This window comes from Pan troglodytes, chromosome 8 (assembly GCF_028858775.2).
Source record: "Pan troglodytes isolate AG18354 chromosome 8, NHGRI_mPanTro3-v2.0_pri, whole genome shotgun sequence".
Classification (NCBI taxonomy): Eukaryota; Metazoa; Chordata; class Mammalia; order Primates; family Hominidae; genus Pan; species Pan troglodytes.
The window spans coordinates 72,830,102-72,856,149 of NC_072406.2; the positions used below are offsets into that span (position 1 = coordinate 72,830,102).

Consider the following 26,048-nt stretch of genomic DNA (forward strand, 5'->3'; position numbering starts at 1 on the left):
TGTTTTTATGAACCTAGTTTGCTGTAGAGTCTTGGAAATTTGCTGTATGTAGTAATAAAGTGTAAATAACTAAATCTACTAAAGCTTTGCTAAATCTACTAAAGCAGGTGTTCCTGCTTCCTTCACTTTGTGGTTGATATGGCTTGGCTATGTCCCCACCAAAATCTCATCCTATAGCTCCCATAATTCCCACATGTTGTGGGACGGACCTGGTGGCAGATGATTGAATCATGGGGGTGGGTCTTTGCCGTGCTGTTCTTGTGATAGTGAATGGGTCTCATGAGATCTGATGGTTTTAAAAATGGGAGTTTCTCTGCACAAGCTCTCTCTTTGCCTGCTGCCATCCATGTAAGATGTGACTTGCTCCTCCTTGCCTTCCACCATGATTGTGAGGCCTCCCTGGCCATGTGGAAGTGTAAGTCTAATGAACTTCTTTCTTTTGAAAATTGCCTAGTCTCAGCTATGTCTTTATCAGCAGCATGAGAATGGACTAATACAGTGATAATACCAGCTGATAAATTACAATTATTGAAATTTAATTACACCGTCTAAATGGCAAACTTACCTAATACGGGGAAGTGCTAAAAGGGCAAGAGAGAAGATACTAGGCTTTGGATTCTGAAAGGCTAGAATCCTTGGTCTGCCTTATACCCACTGGGTAACCTTAGACACGTTTCTTAGGTTAAGCTTGATCACTAGTGAAAAAACGAAGAAAACACTTCACTGGTTTGCTGTAGGACTTAAGAATGAGATAACTTAGATAACTTACATAAATTTCATAGACTATACCCAGCACATAGAAGGGATCCAGAAAATATTAATTTCATCTTCTATTTTTCTGAAATAGTTAATTCATAATATATTTTTAATAAAATAAATACCTGCTGATATGTACTAATTTGGAAATCTGAAATTCTACCTCCATTTATAGCACCTGAGCTGCTCAGGTGTTATCCAGATTTTTTCAGCTACTGTCTCTGTATTCCTTCTATTACTCAAAATTAGCTCTTCAGTGCCTTGGGGAACACAATGCAGCCAGTGCTCATTAAATCATTTTTCTAAGAGGCATTGCCTGGGGCAGGGGGAGGAGGTGCAGGTGAAAACTGAAATCAGTATTTGAACAATTAAAAGAGTAAAAAAAATTTTTTTGAAAACCAATAAAGGAAAAGAAGATAGGTATATATTAGATAAACATTTACCACAAAGATTCTCTGCATAGGAACTCAGTTGCAATGTTCTGCTCAGTGATAACTGATTATGGTAACTAGCCCTTTATAACACAGTTCAAAACAGTTACAGACTTGGAGTCCAAGGACTGAGCTGGTTGATTGGTTGGTTGTTTCAACCCACGCTAAGTTTTTAAATAAATATTAGTTTCAATATATCAGCATCAAGAGCTTTCACATAGAAATTAGATTTCTGGCTTTTCTTAAGTAATCATTAAAAGTTGGCAAGACTGGCTCCAATTTATTCAATTCTATTACTTCTTTGGCTTTTGATTTATATGAATTTGCCACCAGGGTTCAAAATAAGCTTTCTCCCCTTTTTCGGATACACCATAGCACAAAATGCATCTTTAAGTCTGTGTTCTTCCTGGTCTTAAGCTATGCTTTTTATTTTTTTCATGTATTACCCTTTTCAAACCATAGCACTTAGAGCCCTTTCTCTAAGTAAAATTCAAAAGTAGTCAACCCATGAGACTGTAATCTCCCTGAGAACAGGGACAGGACTGCACCCAGGGAACCCAGGACAGCGTGTTGCACCATAAATGCAGGTAAGCACAGGTGGTCCTGCTGGGCTCCAAACTGGTGGCAGCTCAAGGAATGAGCCTATAGTGCAAAATCCTAGCCTTTCTTTGCTGTAGCATCTTTTTAAAAATGATATCTGCTTGCTGCTGACCAACTTCAAAACGATGAAGCCAAAAATTGCAATGGTATCAGGTTTTGTAGCACAAAAATAAAGGAAGTAAATGAATGCATTCTAAAGTAGATGATGAGCCAAAAACCACTATGAATTTCATTTAAAAATCCAAACTTCGTCCAATAGATGCTGACATCTTCATGTGTCAAGGTGCATTCCAAAGAGAATTTTCTTCTATTACTTAAAAATAATAGCAAAAACCACAATACTTTTGCAACAACCTAAAAACAAATTTAATTTCCTGATAAAATCAATCATACATTACCATGTATATTTGTCATCCTGATAATTATACACAGTTTGAATAATTATTAGACACTATATAAAAGTTACATTACATCATATTAATGCCATGAATCAATATACTGTGTCACATAAGACCCTAAAAGAGACTTAGGGAAAAATTTATTTGGAAATAAAAAGATGAAATAGCTTCCAAGTTGATTCTCTCCGCAGAAATATTCCCAACTTTTCAGCTTTGTAATTCTTTTGTTTTAAAATGGAACCAGAGTACAAAATTCTTACAGAAGCAGGCTGGGAATAAGAGACACATTTACAAGAAAAAAAAGACAAAACTTCCAGTTATAAACAAATTTAAAGCAAGAAATTTTAAGAAAATGTTAAGGAGATCAGATTTTATTGGAATATATCCTATTAGAATTGAAATTACAAAACTTGGCCAGGCATAGTGGCTCACACCCATGATCCTAGTATATTGGGAGGCTGAGGCAGGAAGATAGCTTGAGGCCAGGAGTTCGGGGCCAGCCTGGGCAACATAGTGAGACTCCCATCTCTATAAAAAATTTTAAAATTAGCTGGATGTGGTGGTGTGTACCTTTAGTCTCAGCTACTCAGGAGGCTGAGGTGGGAGGATCACTTGAGCCCAGGAGTTGGAGGCTGAAGTGGGCCATGATGGAGCCACTGTATTGCAGCCTGGGTAACAGAGTGGGACCCTGTCTCCAAAAATTAAAAATGAAAAAAAAAAAAAAGAAATTACAAAATTTTTTAGTTATAAATAAATATAAGGCAAGAACAAATTTAAAAGCATTCGGGTATGAAGGCTACATTGTATTTTGAATCTGAAGACCATAAAAGAAACTTGGGTGGTTCTTCTGAATAGGTCATTCTAAATCTTCAATATTGTAGCATATGTCATGACTAGAAAGTACCCTATGTAGTAACACCAGTTTGGACCGGTAGACTGTGGAATAATTTGCACTAACTGCATATTTTTATAAGGTTGGGTACCAGCAAAAATGAAAATAAAAAACCTACCCCACCCAAAAGAGATCTGGGTCCCTGATATGTGGGAATTTTCCCGTGTTGTCTGTAAAGCTCATGTGATTCATGAGCAAATACGTTTCCTGCACTTCTCTCGTTCCTGCAGTGATCAAGGCAGTAAATAATTGTTTGATGTCAACTTCCCCATTACAGTCACATATTCATCAGGCCTTTATGAAAGGAAATTCCCAGTGGTATAGCTCACCTGGTACTGCCCAAAATCGTGGGCCAAAGCCGTGGCTGCAGTTGTCAGTCATAGCCCACCTGCTTCAGAAACCTCTTTATAACATCGCTCAGGGGCATCCTCTGACTCCAGACGTTAAAAGAGAATCAACTGAGGATGACTGAACTTCTACTAGAAAATGAGAATTACATACTATTTGAGCCATGGTTAAGTTAACCAATATGCAGAACAGAAGGCATATATCTTAAACCTCTAAATTACTTCTCTTGAGAAGAAACCTTAAGCCAGCTGTAGCTAAGTGCACCATCTATTTTCCGGCCTGCTGTAAATTTTTTTTTTTCTGGACTACTGTTCTATCTTATGCCCTCTGTTCTGGAACAGTTGACATGTTGTGTTATGGGATGTAACAGGAATTGCAAGTCTTCTCAGTTTTGCCACTGTTCAAAGTTTATACTTCAATTACAAAGTCCTCAACAGGAATGTGACCACAGTGATTTCACTTGTCTCCAGTGCTCTGGAATGCACCTGCTGCCATTGACTAAAAACTCATGCAGGGATCCCCTCTCTATTTGCAGCAGAACAGTGTCACTGTCTTTATCCACACATCCAGTCCCACTATTTCCATATCTCTATGATGAATATATACAAAATTTTTACTATATTTTACCCAAAATCTTCCAAAAGAGTAATATGTAATGTGACTAGATAAGTAATAAAACAGTAAAATATTTAATACAATAAAAATCAAAGTACAGAAATCTATCAGAGGAGAACAGCTTGGCAGTTCCTGGATAAGTTAAACATGGAAGTATAATACTAGGCCATGGACTGGCACTGGTCTGTGGCCTGTTAGGAACTGGGTCACGCAGCAGGAGTGAGTGGTGGGTAGTGAGCATTACTGCCTGAGCTCCACCTCCTGTTGGATCAGCTGCGGCATTAGATTCTCATAGGAGCATGAGCCCTGTTATGAACTGTGCAAGCGAGGGCTCTAGGTTGCTCTCCTTATGAGAATCTAATGCCTGATGATCTGAGGTGGAACAGTTTCTTCCCAAAGCCATCCCCCTCCCCCACTGCCGTGGTCTGTGGAAAAATTGTCTTCCACAAATCTGGTCACTGGTGCCAAAAAATTTGGGGACCACTGTACCATATGACCATTGATTCCACTCCTAGGTATATACCCAAAAGAACTGGAAACAGGTGTTGAAACAAAAACTTATACAGGATGTTTGTTGAAACTTTATTGACAATAGGCAAAAAATAGAAACAACCCAAATGTCCATCAACAGATGGACAAAATGTGGAACATCCATACAATGGAATATTATTCAGCTAAAAAAAGAAAAGCAGCACTAATAAATGTGACAACATGGATGAACATTAAAAACATGCCAAGTGAAAGAAGCCAGACACAAAAGGACAATATTGTACGACTCCATTCATATGGAACATCAAGAATGGGAAAATACATAGAGAAAGAAAAGAGATTAGTAGTTGCCAAAGCCTGGGGAGAGGGAGGAATTTGGAGGGACTTAATGAGTACAGGGCTTTTGTTGGGGGTGTGAAAGTTCTAGAACCAAAGAGTGGTGATAGTTGCTCAACATCGTGAATATAGTTAATGCCACTAAACTGTATATTTAAATATATATTGTAACCAATGTATTTTGTAATATAATATATAATTATTACAATAGTAAATTTTATGTTATGAGTATTTTGTCACAATTTAAAAAGAATGACAAATTGCCCATGACCTACATGTAAGCAATTGACAAAATGCCCCAGAGGGAAATTCTATAAAAGGCCCAGACATAAAAGGGTCCAACTACTTTGACATTAAACAGGGTGTTCTTTTAAAAATGATTTTAAAATTCAAAACACTTCACTGCATTGTTGTTATTAAATATAATATAGGATGGCAATTGAAATTCTACTTGAAAAGATTAGGAAACGTTTCTTGTTTTCTTTGCATCTCAATGATAAAAATACAAAAACTAGAACACAAATTAGTAAACAAGGTGGCTGTATTGTTAGAGACACTGTAATGGTAGAGATGTTGAATGGAAGACAGCAACTACAAAGAAGAGGTTCTCCTAGGCCTTTGCACCTCCTTCAGCAAACACACAGCAATGCAGCAAACCCCACCTATTACCCATTGCTTTGAAAAGATGAATTCAATACCTTTTATAGAGTAGTACTCTCTTAAAACCCATAAGGGTCACAAGTATCGTCTCATTCAACTGCATTTCTGATATTAGAAAATGGGAGTTTCAGTTCAATGTCACACAGTAAACTCAATGAACATTTTTATATTTTCAGGTATATTGTCTTAAAATACAAACAGTTGTGGCAATTTAAGCTTGTAAGATTGTAACAATTTGAAGTAGGTGCTAGGTATTCATGGTAGAAAACAGTGATATTTGTGTGTGGTCATATAAATGGCAATGGGAAATTCCACATCACCTGATTCTGAATCTCATATTCCTTGCAGCACACTACCTCTTGCTACTATTACATCACAGCCAAGACAACTAACCAAGACTTTGAACCGCTCAGTGCATAGTTCTCTCTTACATACCACCCTATTCCCTCCTCCTAAATAAATGAGAGTGCCAAGGATTTTTAGAACACAAATATGTGTAAAATATACACTATTATGCTAATATACTTATGTTAATAATCCAAATCCTATCTAACATGTATCATCAGAAGTTAATCTTACACAAATATATTCAGAACTATCTCTGCCAACTTTTACGATTATATAATTCAGTATGTTCTGTAAATTTGTTCCAGAATCAAAATTTCCCTAGAGATAGACTAAATATATAATTTTCTAAAGCAATTTATAAGATAATATTTGTACAGCTCGGAAGACAAATTTCTAATTTTCTTATTAGGGAGGAAGGAATCAACATTACATATTACTTTTACCATCATGGAACAAATTATTCTGATTTGTAAAGAAGAAAATAAAGCAAGTCAGATTAGGATGGCAAAAATTCTGACTTGGGAGACAAGGACCTGTATTTATAGGCCCCCAAATTTGCTTTCTTATCAAATGTGATAAGTAGCACAAAATCTATTCTTATGCTAGCAATGCCTTTAACACTAATGAGAACAATAGTTACTATATGCTCCATGCCTACTTTTTAAAAAAAATTTTCAATAGGTTTTTGGGGAACGGGTGGTGTTTGGTTACATTAATAAGTAGTAATTTCTGAGATGTGGATGTACCCATCACCCAAGCAGTGTACACTGTAACCATTGTATAGTCTTTTATCCCTCACCACCCCCCAACCCTTTCCCCAGAGTCCCCAGAGTCCATTGTATCATTCTTAAGCCTTTGCATCCTCATAGCTTAACTTCCACTTATGAGTGAGAACATAAAATGTTTGGTTTTCCATTCCTGAGTTACTTCACTTAGAATAATGCTTTCCAATTCCATCCAAGTTGCCGTGAATGCCATTATTTCGTTCATTTTTATGAATGTGTGCCTACTTTTTGCTAAAAACTGTGCTAGCTACTTGACATATACTGTTTCTAATCCTTACATTAAGCCTCTAGGTAGACAAAATATCCCTATTTTACAGAAACAAGGACTTAGAAAATTTAAGTAATTTAAACTTTGAATAGCTTTTAAACAGTTGTGCAGAATTCAAACTCTAATATATGTGATTCCATTCTCTGCTCTTTCCAGGTCACCGTGCAGAGTATTTTTCTTTCGACCACAAGCCCATGATTAAAAAATGTTTTGAAGAATCTCCATGTTAAAGATTCTAGAAAACTTCTATAAGTAGCAGACAAAAGGCATATATTGACACATTAGTTTAATACAACCACATCAGTACATCAATTATCTAAAAAGAAAAATGTTAGCCTGGCCAACATGGTGAAACGCCATCTCTACTAAATATACAAAAATTAGCCAGGTATGGTAGTGGGTGCCTATAATCCCAGCTACTCAGGAGGCAGAGGCAGGAGAATCGCTTGAACCTGGGAGGCAGAGGTTGCAGTGAGCCAAGATCACGCCACTGCACTCCAGCCTGGGTGACAGAGAATCTGTCATTCATAGATAGATAGATAGATAGATGGATAGAGAGAGAGAGAGATAGAAAAATATAATTGGCATATTTATAACTTATGTATAATATCTAGAGTTTACCTCCAAAAAATCTCTTATACAAAGATAAGGTATTCGGGTTAAAAGCACTTTCATCAAGTGGACTATTAAAAGAAAATTTGTCATTTAAGCAATTAAAATTAATATTTTGTAGTTTTTACACTCTGATGATATCAAGGTCATTCCTTCATTTTTAGAGCTTTGTTCTAGAAATTCCCTAAAATAGCAAAATTCTATGAAAGACAGTGAAAACTTCTCAATTAAGGACTAATGTGTTTGTATAAGTTGGTACTAGCACCTATTTCAAGCTCGTTCACATAATTGAATTCATCAAAAGCCATATGTGGCAATTTTTTTAAAAGCTGGAATCTAGAGCATATTGCTAGTCTAACTTTATAAGTGCCCTGTACATTTTTAAATTTTAACTATAAGACATTTAACTTTAATTTTTAACTTTAAGACATAGAGAACAGTTACGGAGAAAAAGTGCTGCTTAATGGGTCAGAACAGGGAACTTCAAATGTCTGAAACCAAGCTGTTTCCTGAACTTCTCTATTTGTCCAAAACAGATTCAGTGAAATAACCCCACATTTGTAGTAGGAGGAAATCCATTAAATTTCTGATAGGCATCTCTGTTGGGGGATAGGGATGAGAACCCATAAAATCACAACCACAGTTGCTTTTGTTTTTAAAAAGAAACTTTGAAGTTAACTCATAAATATTTGCTTGAATACACGATTCACTTAATTACCTGTAATTATACATAAAATCTTTTTCATTAATAGACCACCGTGGTTCAACTTCTGTATTTTTGATGTTCCTGCTATGTTAAAATGAACTGGCTTGAAAAAACACAAATCATCACTCAAGATAATATGAAAATATTCCAAAGAGATTTTTCAACTTTGTAAAATGCCAAGGTAAATTATCTAGTGGCAAAATCACATTATGTAAAAACTAAATAAGTTAGCATCATGAAAATAACAATGGGAAATTGCACAATGTTCTCAGAAATTATCTGGAGGTTAAGCTTTGTTTCAAGGAATTAGCGTGGTTTGCTATAATTATTGCTTAATTTTTCACTAAGTACACACAAAATGCTGACATTAAATATGACACAAATGCATGGAGTGGTGCAGCCTGTATTCCAAGGTAATATTTCATAAGCTTCATTGATATCATTTGCAAAAATTATCATGCATAAGCATCATATCAAGGTTTAAGTTTCTGATGTACATATTTTTATTTCCGTTTTATTGAGTAGACTGGGTACCAAGGGGGAAAGTAATTGTTAAATGGAGGCTTGAGAGATGTGGTTTCCTGCAAGAAGTTTTAAAATTCCTCACGTACATAAGGCACAGTGGCTAACAAGGAAAGTGGAAAGTAAAATAAAAGTTCATCATTCATTCACTCAGCAAAAATTCACAGGATGCTGTACTGTTCAGGTATCATGTATCCCCAGCTAACTCCCTAAAATATTTTTCATGACATTTAAAATTCACAAAACATTGGTTGGATTCTGGGAAGAAAAAATAAAATAAACATTTGAGGAGTGTGTGAAGAAATCTTTAAAGTTCATGCCAACTGGGACAGTCCATGATGAGGTCAAATGATGTTTCTTCCTCAGAGCCTGAGCACCACAAGGCCTTTCCCAAGCCGTTCCTTTCTCCTGCAGTGTCTTCTCTCCAGAGTGGACCCAAGTCCCTGTGGTGACTGAGCACACTCACCACTCAAGAGTCATATCAGCCAGACCTTCCCTGGCTACCCTGATCATGAGTTGTGTCTGAGCCCTAGCCTCTCTCCACTGTAGCAGCCTCTTGTGTAATTTTAACTAGTGATAACTAGTGATAGTTAGCATTAGTTATGCACTGTGTATGTTTATTGTCTGCCATGTTCACTCATGTATTCCTTGCACCTAGAATAGTAAATGCTTAAAACAAAGGAAGGAATCAATGGTATGGCATTGAGGCAGAATCAAAATGATAAAACAGACCTATTAAATAGTTTTGCATCATTACGCTTATTTTAAAACACCCACTTGGTAGAAATGCCCAACAAACATATCTCATGGAATATATAACTTAAAAGACTAGTGAGTTAGAAGTAAAAGATGGAAGTTTTAAGGCTGTCTACAAAGACAGCCTGCATTCAGCAAATTGCTTAATGTTCCAAATTTCACTATCAAAACTCTTCTTACGCATTAAAACTTCATAATTGATTAAAGTTTTGTTTTTCTTATGGGTGCTGTTAAAGCAAGTATATTAATGGCATCTCTAAAAATGTTAACAATATGTCTTAAGGGAGCATTTTTTTTTGGGGGGGGGCGTCCGTGGGGTAGGGGGATGGAGTCTCGCTCTGCCTCCCAGGCTGGAGTGCAGTGGTGTGATCTTGGCTCACTGCAACCTCTGCCTTCCAGGTTCCAGCGATTCTCCTGCCTCAGCCTCCAGAGTAGCTGGGACTACAGGCTCACACCACCACGCCCGGCTTATTTTTTGTATTTTTAGTAGAGACAGGGTTTCACCATGGTTTAAATACGCTTTGTTTCTGTTACTTCCCTGGTAATGACAGAGGATTTCAGAGACAAAGTTTGTAAAATCAATAGAGGTTGAAAGAAATTTCTAGATTTTTAGCTATTAACATAGCCATGGGATAAATTACATCATCTAACAGACAGAAAAAAAAATGCATTAAAAACTTTAAAAAAATTAAAGTGCATAAAAGTCATATCCATAGATGGGAATTTTTATTTGAGACAGATGACAAAGAACACCATTGTATGTGCCAATCGTGCAATATTAATTATTCATATGATTAACATTATTTTCTTGGCAAGCAGGTACAATGACTCAAACAACAAAGTCTATATCCCCCCCCCAAAGTCTATATCCTTTCTTTCAGAAAATATATACGAGTTATTTATTATAATCTCATCAAATGATTATGAACAACAAAAAATTAAGAATTTCAAGAATAGTAATCAGGACTCTTTTTTTCCTTTTATTATTGATAAATCACAATTCATTAAATTCACTGGGTTTTTAAAAAACCAAGCTTTATAAATATCATCTTGAAAACCACCTGGTCCAAATGTTCAGATTTATGATTAAGCAAGCAGTTTTCTGTTAGAGTGCTTCTAGAAATATTTTTCCTACCAAACTGAAAACTTCACTACAGACCTTTGCTATAGTGCTTGGCATTACAGAGCACCACTTTATCTGGAATTTATTAAGGACAAAAACAAGCCCCTTTCCTCTCACCCCAAGCTAACCTTACTGGCTCCCAGTCCCAGCTCAGAACTCAATACAGACTCACAACCCATGATCTGAAATCCTTGCAGCCAGCCAAGCTTTGGAATTCAGAACTTTTTCATCTTAGAAAGGTATGTATAAATATTATGAACATCTCCAGCAGTGTCTTGGGGCAGCATCCCATAAGCAAAGAATTTTTACTTTTTCAGCAAAACATAGGAATACTCACACTAAGTAGGATGAATAAAGACTATAAATAGCTTCACGTAGGTCAGATCAGGTTTTGCTACCAAATGTGCTCAGGTCAGGTCAGATTTTGCCGCCAAAGAAGTTAAGGAAAAAATTTCAGTTTTTCATTTTGGATTTTGAAATTATGGAGAAGAGATTTTCAGTGCCTCAGTCTGAAGCCATGCTCAGAGTCTATGCCCCAAGGCTACTATATATAAAATAAATTTATATCATGTTTTTCCATCCTTTTTATAATAAAAAGCTTGAAGAAAATCTCCAGTAAACCTATCTCACTAAGTTTGATTTTTGAAAGGTGATATTATACTACAGGTCTAACATTTTATGAAATTCTGATATCAAGAAGTAATATCCCAGGTTCATCCAATCTCTCCTTACAAAAAGAAAGTTCTAAGTGCACAATCACCTTGTGCAAAGACAACATAAAAATCTTTGTACGAAAATAAGCAAATTCCAATGCTAAGTTCAAAAAAAATCATTTCAAGTTAATTACTGGAGGAGTCAAAATTTCAGTTTCATGGATGTGTATGCACAAAACATTGAATCATTTTGAATGCCTACTGACTATAAAATGGATAGCATTTATAAAAATAAAATTAACAGCCCAGTAGAAAACATTTTTTAAAAAATTTATAGCTATGTAAGACTAAGAGAAAAAAATTCAACAATGATGTTTAAAGTAAAATGGAAAAGGATTAAAATGCCTCTTGATATAGAGTATCATTAGAAGAAACAATGCACCGAACATGTGACCATGCTCAGTACACCATTACTCAAATCACCTGCTCAACAACAAAAGACTTCAAAAGGTTATTTGCCTGTAGAGCAGTAGCAATCAAATTAAGCAATGTCCAAACACGAGAATGAAAATTATAGGTCAATGAAACTGCCGTGTGCTCAAGGTCTGCCAGCACACCACCAACTTAGAAAGAGGGCATGGTGTGTTCAAGACACCCTAATCAAAGACTCCAGGACCAGATAAGAATACAATATAATTCCAGCAGCATTAAGAACAGGGAATGAAAATTAGAAATGGACATTCCTTTGACTCGCCCTTAAAAAATGAATGTATGTTTGGATAATTTGAGATTCATCAGAGAGGAAACAAGTACAGCTCTCACACATAAGGCAAAGCTATGGTGGCCTGGTAGAAAGAAAAAGAAAGAATGAGATACAGTTATGAAGTCTACCCTTAGAAGAAACACAAACCATAAAAACTAGTTTAAATAAAGTAAGTTAGTTTTTATTCTTAAGATGGAAAAGGCAGCTGAACTGAAATAGTGAAAATCCTTTTTCTGACATTCTCTAAAAAATAAGCAAACTCACTGCAGTGGAATTCCTTACCTAGTAGAATCCTAAACATATAAATATTTTTCTCCAATTTGCCCCTTAAAAAATAATCACTAAATGAAGCACTCAAGGGACCAAGTCTTCAGTAATCATGGACAATGAAAGTATATATTCTGGGCCATGGTCCAATGGAACATATAGTCCTACGAGATAAATGATGGTACAAAAGTAAAGACCTGGCCTTTCTACCAAATAGTTGGGATGTTTTCCTGTGAAGTAGTGGTCTCCAGTGGCATCAGAGACCAGTTTCGTAGAACACAATTTTTCCACAGATGGTGGAGATGGTTTCAGGATGAAACTGTTTTGCCTCAGATCATCAGGCATTAGATTCTCATAAGAAGTGCACAACACAGATCTCTTGCATGTGCAGTTCACAATAGGGTTCACAGTCCACTGAGAATCAATGCTGTCTCTTATCTGACAGGAGGTGAAGCTGAGACCGTAATGTTCACTTGCCTGCCACTGTGCGGCCCGGTTCCCAACAGGGCACAGACTGATATCAGTCCATGTCACAGGGGTTGGGGACCCCTGCTATAAACTATGTCTGACCTTAATACTTCCCTGCTCAAGTCCTTCTGGGAAACCCTAGGTCGAAAATGATGTTGTTAACTAAAATTCCTTGGGATGGTCTTTGTTTTCTTCTTTATTATATCTTGCCGTAACTCACCTCTGCACTCTATAGTCCAAATATACAAACCAATGCTTAGATTCATAAGCTTACACCAGGCAGCTCTGAATCATTTTCTCTCTCATCTCACACTCTCTAACTGGAACACTCTTATCCTCTGTCATCTGGGAAACACATATCTTCTTAATCTCAATGCAAGCATGCCTTCGACTATCCTTTCATGACTTCATCCTCCAAATGGAAGTTACCACTCCCTCCTTTCTGCCACCAATAAAGCCTGAATTCAGCTTTATTTGGTTCCCTTAACACTTTCTACACAGATTGGTTTAACATACCAGCACGCTTCATTTTATTGTGCTTTGCAGATATTGCATTTTTTTACAACTTAAAGGTTTATGGCAATCCTGCAATGGGCAAGTCTATCAGTGCCATTTTTCCAACACCATGCGCTCACTTTGTGTCTCTGGGTCACATTTTGGTAATTCTCAAAATATTTCAATTTTTTTCTTTATTATTATATATATTTGGTGATCTAGGATCAGTGATGTTTGAAGTTACTATTAATATTGTAACTGTTTTGGGTAGCCACAAACCACATCCATATAAGATGGAAACCTTAATCAGTAAATGTTGTATGTGTGTCCTGACTGCTCCACTGACATGTTCTTCTCTCTCCATCTACCTGGGCCTCCCTATTCCCTGAGATACAATAATATTGAAATTAGGCCAAGTAATAACCCTACAATGGCCTTTAAATGTTCAAGGGAAGGAAGGGCCACACATCTTCCACTTTAAAGCAAAAGCTATAAATGATTAAGCTTAGTGAGGAAGGCATGCTAAAAGCTGATACAGACCAAAAACTAGAGCTCTTTCACTAGTGAGCCAAATTATGAATGCAAAAAGCAAGTTTTTGAAGGAAATTAATGTGCTACTCTAGTGAACACATGAACGATAAGAAAGCAAAATAGCCTTATTGCTGATAGGGAGAAGGTCTGAGTGCTGTGGATAGATCAAACCAGCCACTAGCCAGGCATGGTGGAGCTCACACCTGTAATTTCAGCACTTTGGAAGGCCAAGATTGGAGGATTGCTCGAGGCCAGTAATTAGAGACCAGTGTGGGCAACATTGTGAGACCTCATATCCACACACAAAAATAAGTTAGCCAGTTGTGGTGGAGCACACTTGTGATCCCAGCTACTTGGAAGACTGAAGTAGAGGATTGCTGGAACCCAGGAGTTTGAGGCTGTGGTGAGCTATGATCATGCCAATGTGCTCTACCTTGGGCAACAAAGAGTGAGACCCTGTCTCTTAAAAACAAAACAAAACAAAAACCAGCCACAGCATTTGCAGAGCATGGCCCCGACTCTGCAATTCTGTGAAGACAAGAAAGTTGAGGAAAATGCAAAAGAAAAGTTTGAAGCTAGTAGAGGTTGATTCAAGAGGTTTAAGGAAAGAAGCTGTCTTCATAACATAAAAGTGCGAAGTGAAGCAGCAAGTGCTGATTTAGAAGTTATAGCAAGTTATCCAGAAGATCTAGCAAAGAAAACTGATGAAGGTGGTTACACTAAACCACAGATTTTTCAGTGTAGACAAGACAGCCCTATACTGTAGTGGGAGAAGATCCTACCTAGGACTGTCACAACTACAGAGAAGTCAATGCCTAGCTTCAAAGGACAGGCTGAGTTTCTTGTTAGGTGCTAATGTAGCTAGTGGCATTAAGTTGAAGCCAATGCTCACTTACCATTCTAAAAATCCTAGCGTCCTTAAGAATTATGCTAAATCTACTCTGCTTGTGATATATACATGGAACAACAAAGCCTGGATGACAGTACATCTGTCTATAGCATGGTTTGCTGAATATTTTAAGCCTACTGTTGTGACCTGCTGGTCAGAAAAAAAAAATTCTTTTTAAAATATTACTGCTCATTGACAATGCACCTGATCACCCAAGATCTCTGATGGAGATATACAAGCAGACTAATGTTGTTTTCAGGCCTGCTAACACAACATTGATTCTGCAGCCCATCATCAAGGAGTAATTTCAACTTTTGTGTCTTATTATTTAAGAAATGCATTTTCTAAGGCTATAGCTGCCATAAGTAGTTGTTTGTCTGATGGGTCTGAGCAAAGTAAATTGAATATCTTTTGGAAAGGATTCACTATTCTAGATCCCATTAAGCACATGTGTGATTCTTGGGAGGAGGTCAAAATATCAACATTAACAGGAGTTTGCAAGAGGTTGACTCCAATCCTCATAGACAACTTTGGGGGCTCAAGACTTCAATGGAGGAAGTATTAATAATGGCAGATGTGGTGGAAATAGCAAGAGAACTAGAAACCTGAAGACATGACATGACTCATGATAAAACTTGAATGGATGAGGAGTTACTTCTTATGGATGATCAAAGAAAGTGGTTCCTTGAGATGGAATCTACTCTTGGGTGAAGACACGATGAACATTGTTGAAATGACAACAAAATATTTAGAGTATTACATAAACTTAGTTGATAAAGCAGTGGTGATGTTGAAATTGACTTCAATTTTAAAGAAGTTCTACTGTGAGTAATGTTATCAAACAGCATTGCATGTTACAGAGAGATCTTTCACGAAACGAAGAGTTTGTCAATGTGGCAAACTTCACTGCTGTCTTATTTTAAGGAATTGCCACAGCCACCCCAACCTTTGGCAACCACCATCCATCAACAGCCATTGACATCAAAAAAAGAACTTCCCCAAGCAAAAAGATTAAGACTCGCAGAAAGTTCAAGTATGTACATTGCCTTTTTAGACATAAAAAACACATACTTAATAGACTATACTTAACAGACTACAGCATAGTGCAAATATAAATTTTATACGCACTGGGAAACCAAAAAATGTGCATGACTTGCTTAGTTGTGATATCCACTTTACTGCAGTGGTCTGGAACCAAGCCTACCATATCTGTGAGGTATGCCTGTAGCTGGCTCTAGCCAGTAATTGAAGGCTCTCCCCTATGTAGCATCTGCTAAGTGAATTGAATTAATAGAATTTCAGTCAGTATCACATGATTTATTAAGCACACCTAAGTTGTGAACCTGGATAGTATACCCTTCTTTGGATGCTGCTATGGACAAAATTGTGTCTCCCCTCAACCCCCCAAATTTATATGTTAAAATTCTAACCCCCAATGTGACTGTATGTGTAGATAGGGATTTTAGGAGATAGTTAAGGTTAAATAAGGTAATAAGGATGAGGTCCTAATATGATAGGATTGGTGGTCATAAAAGAAGAGCAAAAGATGCCTCTCCTTCCACAGATACACACTGAGGAAAGGCCATGTGAGCACATAGCAAGAAGATGGTCATCAGCAAGCTGGGAAGAGTGTCCCCACTAGGACTAACCATGCTGACACCCTAATCTCAGCCTTTCGTTCTCCAGAACTGTGAGAAAATAAATTCGTGTTGTTTAAGCCACCTAGCCTATTGTATTTTTTTTAATGTCAGTCCAAGCTAATACAGATGCTAAAGAAAAAAAATCTTTAAGTGTCACTTCCTACATTTTATCCTTGGCAGCTGGTTAAAATAAGCACTTCTGCAGTATAATATCAGAGGGGGGCAATATGTTATCCTGTGTCATCTCTTCTATAGGATCAGTTACTCTACATCAAGCTTGAAATTCCACCATGATGACCACTTCGAGGTTAGGTGTTATCATTTTAAAAACTTTTAAAAATACGGTCTTAATGATTATTTTTATTTTACTTTCCTAGTATCCCCGGTAGCTGCCTCAGGTACATGATCCCCATTTTATAGAAAAAGAGAGTTTGATTCATCTATTCAAGACAAGATATCAAGTTAGAAGCAACATTACAAAAGCACCCAGGTCTCTTCAAGCAAATCCTTCTTTGATAACTAGCATAAGGAGACATAAACAGCTATGGAATATGGATACACACAGATACCCTCTTCACATTCCAGAACAAAACACAGAAATTATTAGAAAAAGCATTTCCTAACACCAACTTGAATCATTATATTCCTGATCAAAATACAAAAATACTATGTGCTAACAGAGGAATAATATGATTCCATCACATTTACCTTGATGACTCCATATTAAATGTCTCAAGAGAGACTTTATACCCAAATGCCCTAAGCATGTGATCTGTTTTTCTGAAAACACTCAACACCAACACATAATTTTAAAGGCCATTTTAAGATAGATTCTTTTATGGAAAATGATGTCACACTAAATTTTGTTTTAAAATAATTCCATATGTCACTAGGAAATATTTTGAATGCTTGGGGAGCTTGTTGCCACAGAGTTTGGCAGGTTGCATATATTTCCCACCTGAAATGCTTTTATTTGACCACACCCTCCCCTGCTTCAGTATAGGTCATCTGGAGCACCCAGAAAACTTCTGGAATATTTGCTTCAGAATAAAAAGGCATATATATATGTATACATATTTTTCAGCAACAAAATATTGTATCCTTTTTCCAGAAAATATGGGGAGAAAAGTCCTACTCCTTTGAAAGATATCTACTTTTTGATATGTATCTGCTCTAACACTGAAAATTCTTAGTAAACTCTGATCAGTAAACTGGTAGAGATAATTCAATGGGACATTTATTTAGTGTCAACTGCATACAAGGCAGCATGCTGAGTGCTTTTGGAGGAAAATATCAGGAGGTTCAATGTGGTCAAGAGAATAAAGTAGGTATCTGATAGCTTGAAAAAGAAGCAGAATGTGTTAAGTGTCCAGACAGTATAAGGTGCTGTGTTCATCCAGAAGACTAACTTCCAACTAGGGAGAATCAAGACATTTCAAGAAGAGGGCAAGATATGGGTTTGACCTTCAAGGATGGGTAGGATGTCACCCAGTGAGCTGGCACAGAAATGCATTCTCAATGGACAAAGAACAAGCATCAGAAGAATGATTTAATTCAGGGACTGGTAAAAACCCTGGTCTGGATAGAGTCAGATGTGAATGAAATATAATGAGGGGAAAAAAACCAGAAATGTGGGTACAGGTTAGACTGGAGAGCTTCAGGCCCTATGGTCAGGAATTTGGTATTCACTGAGCAGGCAGTAAGGAGTTTAGAAGGTACTAGACAGAGGGTGATGATCAAAGCTTTCATTAAGAGTGCCCTAGCAGCAGTTGGGAGAGTGTGGAATGAAGGAAGAAGGGCTCAAAGCAATTGACTTTATATTGTGCTCTGAGCAGGATAACCTCATATGAGGAGACATGGAACACAGCTGGGAAAATTTCAAGGTAGAGAGAGGGGGAAAAAAAGCCCGTGTTAAAGGATTCCACATAAAAGCTCGATGATTTACAACGAATCCAGCCACTGCTCACTCTAATATGGATTGCACTGTCGTGGTTCATGTGTCTGTCTAGGCTCTCTATGACACTCTATGTTCAGAATCATGGTGGAGCCTGTCAAGACACTTAAAGCCATATCTCATAAACATGAGCAAACCTGACAGGTGTTTTTTTTTTTTTTTTTTTTTTTTTTGAGACCAGTGCCACTATGCTAGGCATTAAACAAATCATTTGTGCTGTGCAGCTGAGACCTGCTCCCTTGGGAAATCAGACTAACACCTTTGCAACATCATCAACCCCTGCCAAGGCAATGTACAAGAAGTCAAGGCTGACTTAAAACCAGTCTGCACAGATTCACTATCTGGAAGACATTGAACCACTGCCCTAGAATGTTGGCATGTACATAGACATGACCTCAGAACAGTCTGCTGGTGGTAGGTCCCTTAAGAACATCATATTCAAATTAACCTTTTAATTAATAATAAACAGATGATGAACATTTTTTTAAATGCCTGATATATTCCACGAGTAGCTGAAATCTTTATCTTCTCTACTATAGCCACCATTCTGTATGTGTCCACTGTCTGAGCATACATTACATTGGGCCAAGGAAGCATTTTAAAGAGGTAAAATTATATATGAGTCCTAGTAATTAAAATATTATATCTGAAGATTTTGACTATAGATTTTAAAATACAGCACACATTCTCCTTAAATATCTATGAGCTATAATCCTATTTTAGATATTTGTTTTTCTTTGTTACAGATGCACAACTGTCTTTTCCATTGGTGGCACACCCTAAAACCAAGACAATTTATAAATCACAATGGATCAAAACCAAATGACAGATCTAGGCAATTTATCTTTTTTCCCCATTTCAAAATGAATTAAAAAGTTAGGAGCACCTTTGAAGATATACACATTCAAGAAAACCAGAATGAATCTACAGGTTTACCATAATCATCTATTAATATATTGATGATTCCTCAATTTACATGGAAAACAAAATTAATTTTTTGGATTATAATAGACAAACTGGGCATATGGCTGTATGACTGCAGGGTCGAATGCAAACCTGAGATCTGTCAGCCATAAAGTGATCAATAATTAAAATGGAGTTCACCTCTATGCTGTAATTTTAAAGTATAACTATAGGTTTCTCTAAGTTTCCCTAAAATATATGTTAAAGCTAAACATCTATACCATAATAATATTCATTAGTAATTATACACTGTTGATTAACGAGCATTCTGTGAAATTTAAAGGAGAAAAAAACACACCCACCCACATAATTAGGACATGTGTTTACTTAATAATCCTGAATATCACTATGAAAAACACACCACTTCAGTGAAATCTAAATGAGTGTATTTAACTGTTTAAATATTTTAGCAATGTATCCGAGTTGTGATGATTTTCCTCCAAGACAGAACACACCCATTAATAGACTGGAAAAACAAAAGCATTCAGATTCTAGCAGCTTCTTAAAAATCTAAAGCCAATCTCTTAAAAATTCAGCCTAAAGATCACTTCCTCCCCAGAGCCAGAGAACAATGAAGAGAACATGTTGCTTATTCATTTCTTACCTTTTTTCCTTTCCTTTTCCTATGAGCAGGTTTTGCATTTTTCTCCTTTGGTTCTTCACTCATCTTTCCTTTAAATCAGGTGAGTTTATAAAAGACAGATCACCACCGGTATTCCAACATCCAAAACCACGGCAAAGAGTCAAAGCATTGAGACCAAAGTCCATTTACGGGTGCTCCCCAGGCAAAGCAGCCGCTGCTTAAACCCAGCCCCTGCTGCTGTCAGAGAGACGCGGGCTGCTAATGTAGCCCTGTTCAGCTTTCCTCAGGAAGAAACTGGGTGTTCTCTATATCAAACAGTCAATTATTCTTCTAAAGAAAATCAATATTTTAGCCTTTCATTTTTAACTAATCGTTACCCTGAGATAAGGTCCTGACAAGACTTTGTTGCTTGTTCCTCCACAGTGATTTGAGCCTGGAAATGGTGAGAGAGAGAGAGAGAGAGAGACACACACACACACACACACACACCCTCACACACACAGAAATAAGCTACAGACTGCTGACAAGTCTCCGAAGCCTTCCCAGGGGCTGATTTGCTGCTTCTAGCAGGCTGGGAAGCTGAATGTAAATTGCTCTCCGTGCTGCTAGCCTCCCATACTAACACATGTGTTGAATGCATCAGGGCATACCGGAGGAGGAGGCAGTCGGGAGAGTGATAAAAGATCAGGTTACTTGGTCTGTAAAAAAAAAATTCAATGATTCAAACAATAAAAGAGACCTACCACTACTGGAGAAGTCACATCACAGGCTAGATTTTCTCCATGATTACTTTTTTTTTTTAATGTGACATGCAAAAAAGATGCCAATCTTCACCTAAGGATTTCTAATGCAGGGTTTATGACAGAAAGCCCCATACCCAATTTGCCATGATTCATATTTAATCATTGGTTTCCTTCCATGAATATACCAACCAACCAACCAACCAACCAACCAACCAACAAGAAACCCTCCAGAATATTCAGGAAATACTAAGAGCAAAGCTGCTGTCTCTGTGGCAGAAACATTCTGTGCTTCTTGACTGTGTTTAGGGCAGTGCAGGTCTCAGATCATATTACACACTCCCCAGCTGCCCTGGCCACACACTGTGCCCACACTCCCCACTGCACGCCATCCTGAGCCCCAGGAATCTGGATATTTTCTGAGTGTCTGGGGTATTTCACACCTGGGTGGAAACCCCCTCACCATGCCTTCCATCCATTTAAACACAGCCAAATTACTATTATGAGCTGTCATTTAAGCATCTTTAGAAGCATGCCAGATACATTCTGATTCAGGAAAGAATAAGGTTCTAGGAGCAACCACAGACAACCACTAAGATGAAAACAGAGCACTTTGAGCAGATAACTGACACAGGTAAAAAGTGAGAGTGGGGTAACAAGTGGGAAAGGGAGAGAGAAGGGGAGAAAGGGTTCAGGTCCATTCCTAGGGGCTGGGAGCCAGGAATAAATCATATCAGTTCCACACACACTAACATTGTTATTCAGGAGACATAGCATTCAAATGAATATTAACTTTTTCAGGAGAAATGGGATTCAAATGAATGTAAAACACAGCCATACAGGAAAAAACAAGTCACAGAGGGCTAATTTTTCAATGGTATGTGTGGGGGACTTAACAATGGTTGAGGACATGATGCTAAAATATTAAACCAAAAGAACAGATCTGTTTAGGCTGAAATCGTCCCCATTTTTTACCTAGCATATAAAGGGGGTTTGTGTCCATATTCAACCAAGATTCCTTCTCCTACACCTGAAACACCAGTCCCGGAGAAAGACATGAGTTAGAGGAATGCTTAGATGCTTTACCCAGGGCTGAGCAGGCCAAGCATAGGGATTCAAGTGACACGCTCAGAGAGCCACGTGGATTTTACCAACCACAGGGCAGCTATTTGAGCTAATTTCTATTTGAGGTGTGCGCATTAATTATAATAATACACATCTCAGTAAGTCTGGGATGGCCAGAATTCTGAATGGTGTTGGGCATCTAATCACCATGTTCTACATTTCTGCTCAGACACTGAACTGCTATTTAACCACAGTTTCCATTTTCTGCCACTATTCAGTAACATTCCTCTTGTCATGCAATATAAAAGGTAGAACATCTCAAGACGGCAAAATAAACCTTTCAAGTTCTTCAGTGATTCAACCCTTGCACATCTTCAAAACATAGGGAAATCTGGGGAACTGGCAGTACCTTTACTGCTTCTACCGCTCATTGACTTCAATCAGGTGAACCTTGTTTATTAGTCGTGTGTCTTTTGAGGGATGAGGATGAGGTAGGTGCTTTATACAAATTCTTCATAAGCTGAAGAGTCTAAGCAGGTGGATTCAATTTTGACTTTCCCACCTAAATCTTGACATTCTTCACTAGGTAAGCAACAGAGATAGTACATCCACCTAAAGTAATTTGTCTATAGTAGATTCCAAGCAGTAGGATTTACCTCCCAAAAGAAGCCTTTGTCAACAACTATTTACTGACTATCCAAAGAACATGGGCCTCTTTCTTTAAAAACAAAAAGCAAACAAAAACAACTGAGGGGGTATAAAAATTGAGATTAAATTTAGTTCATTTACATAAAAATTTACAAGTTAATTGGGATTATAAAATATACAAAATACAATTAACATGATATGTCTGGCCAAGGGCATAGCACAAGAATATGTTTGAAGAAAATGTCTTTATAAAATTCTTTTTAAACTATAAATGGGTGTTTAAATTAATGTAAAATTTAGGAAATTGATCGAATAAACATGAATTGGCAGGAAATGAATGAACCTGTGACTAAGGGTAGTTGTTTGCCCATTTCTTTGATAAAGCATGATCTTGGCTGTATTCATTTGTATATGTAAGGTTCATATTACAAGCTGAAGTGCTCTCTGCTGGTTGGATGGAAAAACAAAAAGGACGTTTGAAGACTGGATTATACGGCAAAATTCTACAAAAGATCATTTTAAGAAGGAATTATTCTTCCTGATGAGGAACTTGTAACTTTGAATAATATTTCAAGATGTCACATTGTTTAATCAGGTCTGACAGAAAACCCAATTTTGAAGAATATGTTTAAAATATGTCAAATTATTTAGATAGCAAAATGTATCATTTAAAGTTATAATTTAATAATAAAACTATGTGGCATATAACATGTTTTATGTCCATTTTCTGTAACTTCATAAGTTCCAGACTTTTTAAAAGAAATAAAGAATTACATCTCTGAAACTGTGTTAAGGCCAAAAGAGCTCCTATGCTAGAGTTAAGGCCTTAAATCATCACAAAATCAATAGTAATTTAATTTCTAACAATGTAAAAACATATCTTCACTTTATAAAATAGGGCAAATTTCATTTAAGGGTTGAAAAATTAAAACAACTTACCTTTAATAGAAAAGGTATTAGTTATTATTATTTAATGATGTTTCTCTACACCTCTACTCTAGAAATACGCATTCAAAGAAATAATGATTGTTTTAATATGCCCAAAGGTGTACCAGTGCATTTTAAATTAAAATTGCTCTGTGTAAAAGAGTAATTTGATTGACCTAAAAACAGTCTAGGGGTGATTACTTGTTTCAAAAATGTTAAATGTTAACTACTTTGCGGCGGTAATCTCTTTTCCACCCAAATTATAAAATTCCCTCAGCTCTTGGGGAAGTTAAATTTAACCTCAGAAAAAACATAAGCTGAATACATGGAAAATATCAATTTGGATGCAAAGCTCTATCAGTTCACCAAAGAGGAAAACACGACTGGATTATAATGTTCCCACACTTAACTCCACAGAATTCACTGCCTACTTAGAGTTCACTCCCGATAGAAGTCATCATAAACTAGTTGATACAGATCTGAGACTGTTCTATTTTTAAATTAAATAACTCGCATAAGAGGACACCAACCAGGGCCAACTGAAGTCTCGTAGAACAGATCTATTTTTAAAACAGAAAGTAGCTTGCCATAGGAGAAATAACAGGGTTGGGGTTATTAGGAAGCAAATTTTTTTAAGCTATCTTCTGCATAAAATTCACTTGAAAACACTAACACTGAATACAATTGTTTGACTGACATGAAGGTATATCATATTAAAGGTAAAACAAAATGAAGCAACAACCTTCCATTGATGTTCAGCAGAAATGCCTATATGAATAGGCTAATTTTATTTTTAAGGTTAGGATGTCATGCACTTACTGTAATTTACACTGCTAGTTGGCAAGCTAAAATAGTTACTAAATCTTACTAACAGCATTCCCTTGATACCATTCATAAATGTTTAAAATACTTGTAAAAGTGAAAGACAAATCCACAGGCAAATAAGCTGTTTTTTTTCTGAAAACAAAGGAATCTTTAGAGCTGAGTGAAACACTGAGATGCTGTGCCCTCTTCCTCCACCTGTGGCAAGGGTTTCCCCTGAGACACCTAGCCAGTTCATAGCATAGCTGGTACCAGAAGCAATTCTACCAACTGCTCTGAAGAGCTTTCTTTGCACTACACCAGTATCTCCCAGAGAATGTCAAGTTAGCAGTGAAATTTGAGATGATATTCAATGGTAAACAAACTTGTCCTTAATAGTTATGCATTTACTTTCAATTTGAAAAAGAAAAAAGTAACTAGGCTCCATCAGGTGCATTTCATGAAAACTTCCCTGTGGGGTTCTGGTATTTACTTTGTACTACTTTGTGCAAATGCCATCAGAGGAGGGAACAGTACAAAGAGAGTGAGAGGGAATAGGTGGCCATTCTTCTTCCGACAGAGCTGGCATTGCCTTAGGCTAAGGATGGTCTTGTAGTTAGTTCCACCACATCCACCAGTACTCTTTCATTCTCCTGCTTGCCCACTATCTCAAGTGATGTTCCTGGGGCCCTAAACTTCTAGGCCATAGAAAAGATTTACAAATACTAAAGCCTCAGTGTATAATTGTATTGATATGGTTTGGCTGTCTCCCCACCCAAATCTCATCTTGAATCCTAGTAGTTCCCACAATTCCCACCTGTTGTGGGAGGGATAGGTGGGAGGTAACAAATCATGGGGGCAGGTTTTCCTTGCACTTTTTTTATGATAGTGAATAAGTCTCATGAGATCTGATGGTTTTATAAACGGGAGTTTCCCTACACAAGTTCTGTTTCTCTCTTGTTTGCCACCATGTAAGATGTGCCTTTCTCCTTCCACCATGATTGTGAGGCGTCCCCAGCCATGTGGAACTGTGAGTCCATTAAACCTCTTTTTCTTTATTAAGTACCCAGTCTCAGGTGCGTCTTTATCAGCAGCATGAAAACAGACTAACACAAGTATGTATAAAAGTCATTACGTTTTATAAAATGTCTTGGTATTTTTAATGTGATGAAAGCATCTGAAGAAATATGCTCTATATATTAGGCTTCTAGTCTTCTTTGAGTCTTCATATTGAAAAATCATCACAGTGACATTGGTCCATCTTCTTACAGCAACTGGAAATTCAGATAGGTGTGGGGCATAAGGTGAAGCAGAATGAGATTCTGAATTGAGTTGCAATTTCCAACCCATCCTCAAATATCTACAATGATTTTTGCCATATCTAATGATCATTTGTAAATTAAGATAGAAATTTTTAAACCTAGCTTAACTGTAAGCAACACTATTTGTGACCGTATGGTTTTGATACACTAGATTCATTTTTGACAATGTATTGAACTCTTCAACCAGGTCCATAGCAGGATTTTCCTGTTTTGTTCCGAGTTTTCTTTCTTTCCTGGTTATTCAGCCATATGCCCATTAAAATACAATGATATAATAAAAGTATATTAGTAAAATAGGGAGAGACAGAATGTTCAAAGACACATAGCTGTTAAATGCATGGTTTGCTTTTTGTTTATTTACTTCCTTGAACCTTTGCATTTTTGTTGGTATGGTTTTTTGAGCAGTGTAATTTTCTTTCACTGGGCTAACAATTTTCTCTAGAGGCCCAGTGATATTTACATGACAGATATACATTCTTTTGTGAGGTGAGGAACTGATGAGTCATTCCTTTGATCTTCCCTAAATCCAAGTGTTTTACTTAATAATAATAAAGATCCTAAATGATTTTAAAAGAATGATGATGATAGAATCTAAAGATATTCCCTTGCTTTGTAAAAGGTAATTTCCAGCAATGTCCATATTAAAATGACTAAGAACTAAGGCTGCTTATATTTGAGTCCACAGTGAAATGGG

General features: G+C 36.9%; 1 protein-coding gene across 7 annotated transcripts in view; it reads right to left on the bottom strand.

The window, feature by feature from the left end:
* ANK3 (ankyrin 3) overlaps positions 1 to 26,048 on the bottom strand; it is a 714,446-nt gene that overhangs the window by 533,019 nt on the left and 155,379 nt on the right. Inside the window, exon 1 of one of the 7 annotated variants that reach the window (XM_054659637.2) lies at positions 19,873 to 20,744. The exons of 5 other annotated variants lie outside the window; for them this stretch is intronic. In XM_054659637.2, the coding sequence (XP_054515612.2) occupies positions 19,873 to 19,935 (63 nt within the window). In that variant the 5' untranslated portion in view covers positions 19,936 to 20,744. Of the gene's footprint in view, positions 1 to 19,872; positions 20,745 to 26,048 lie in introns of those variants that run through there. One more of the 7 variants, XM_003312570.6, reaches the window with a different exon arrangement.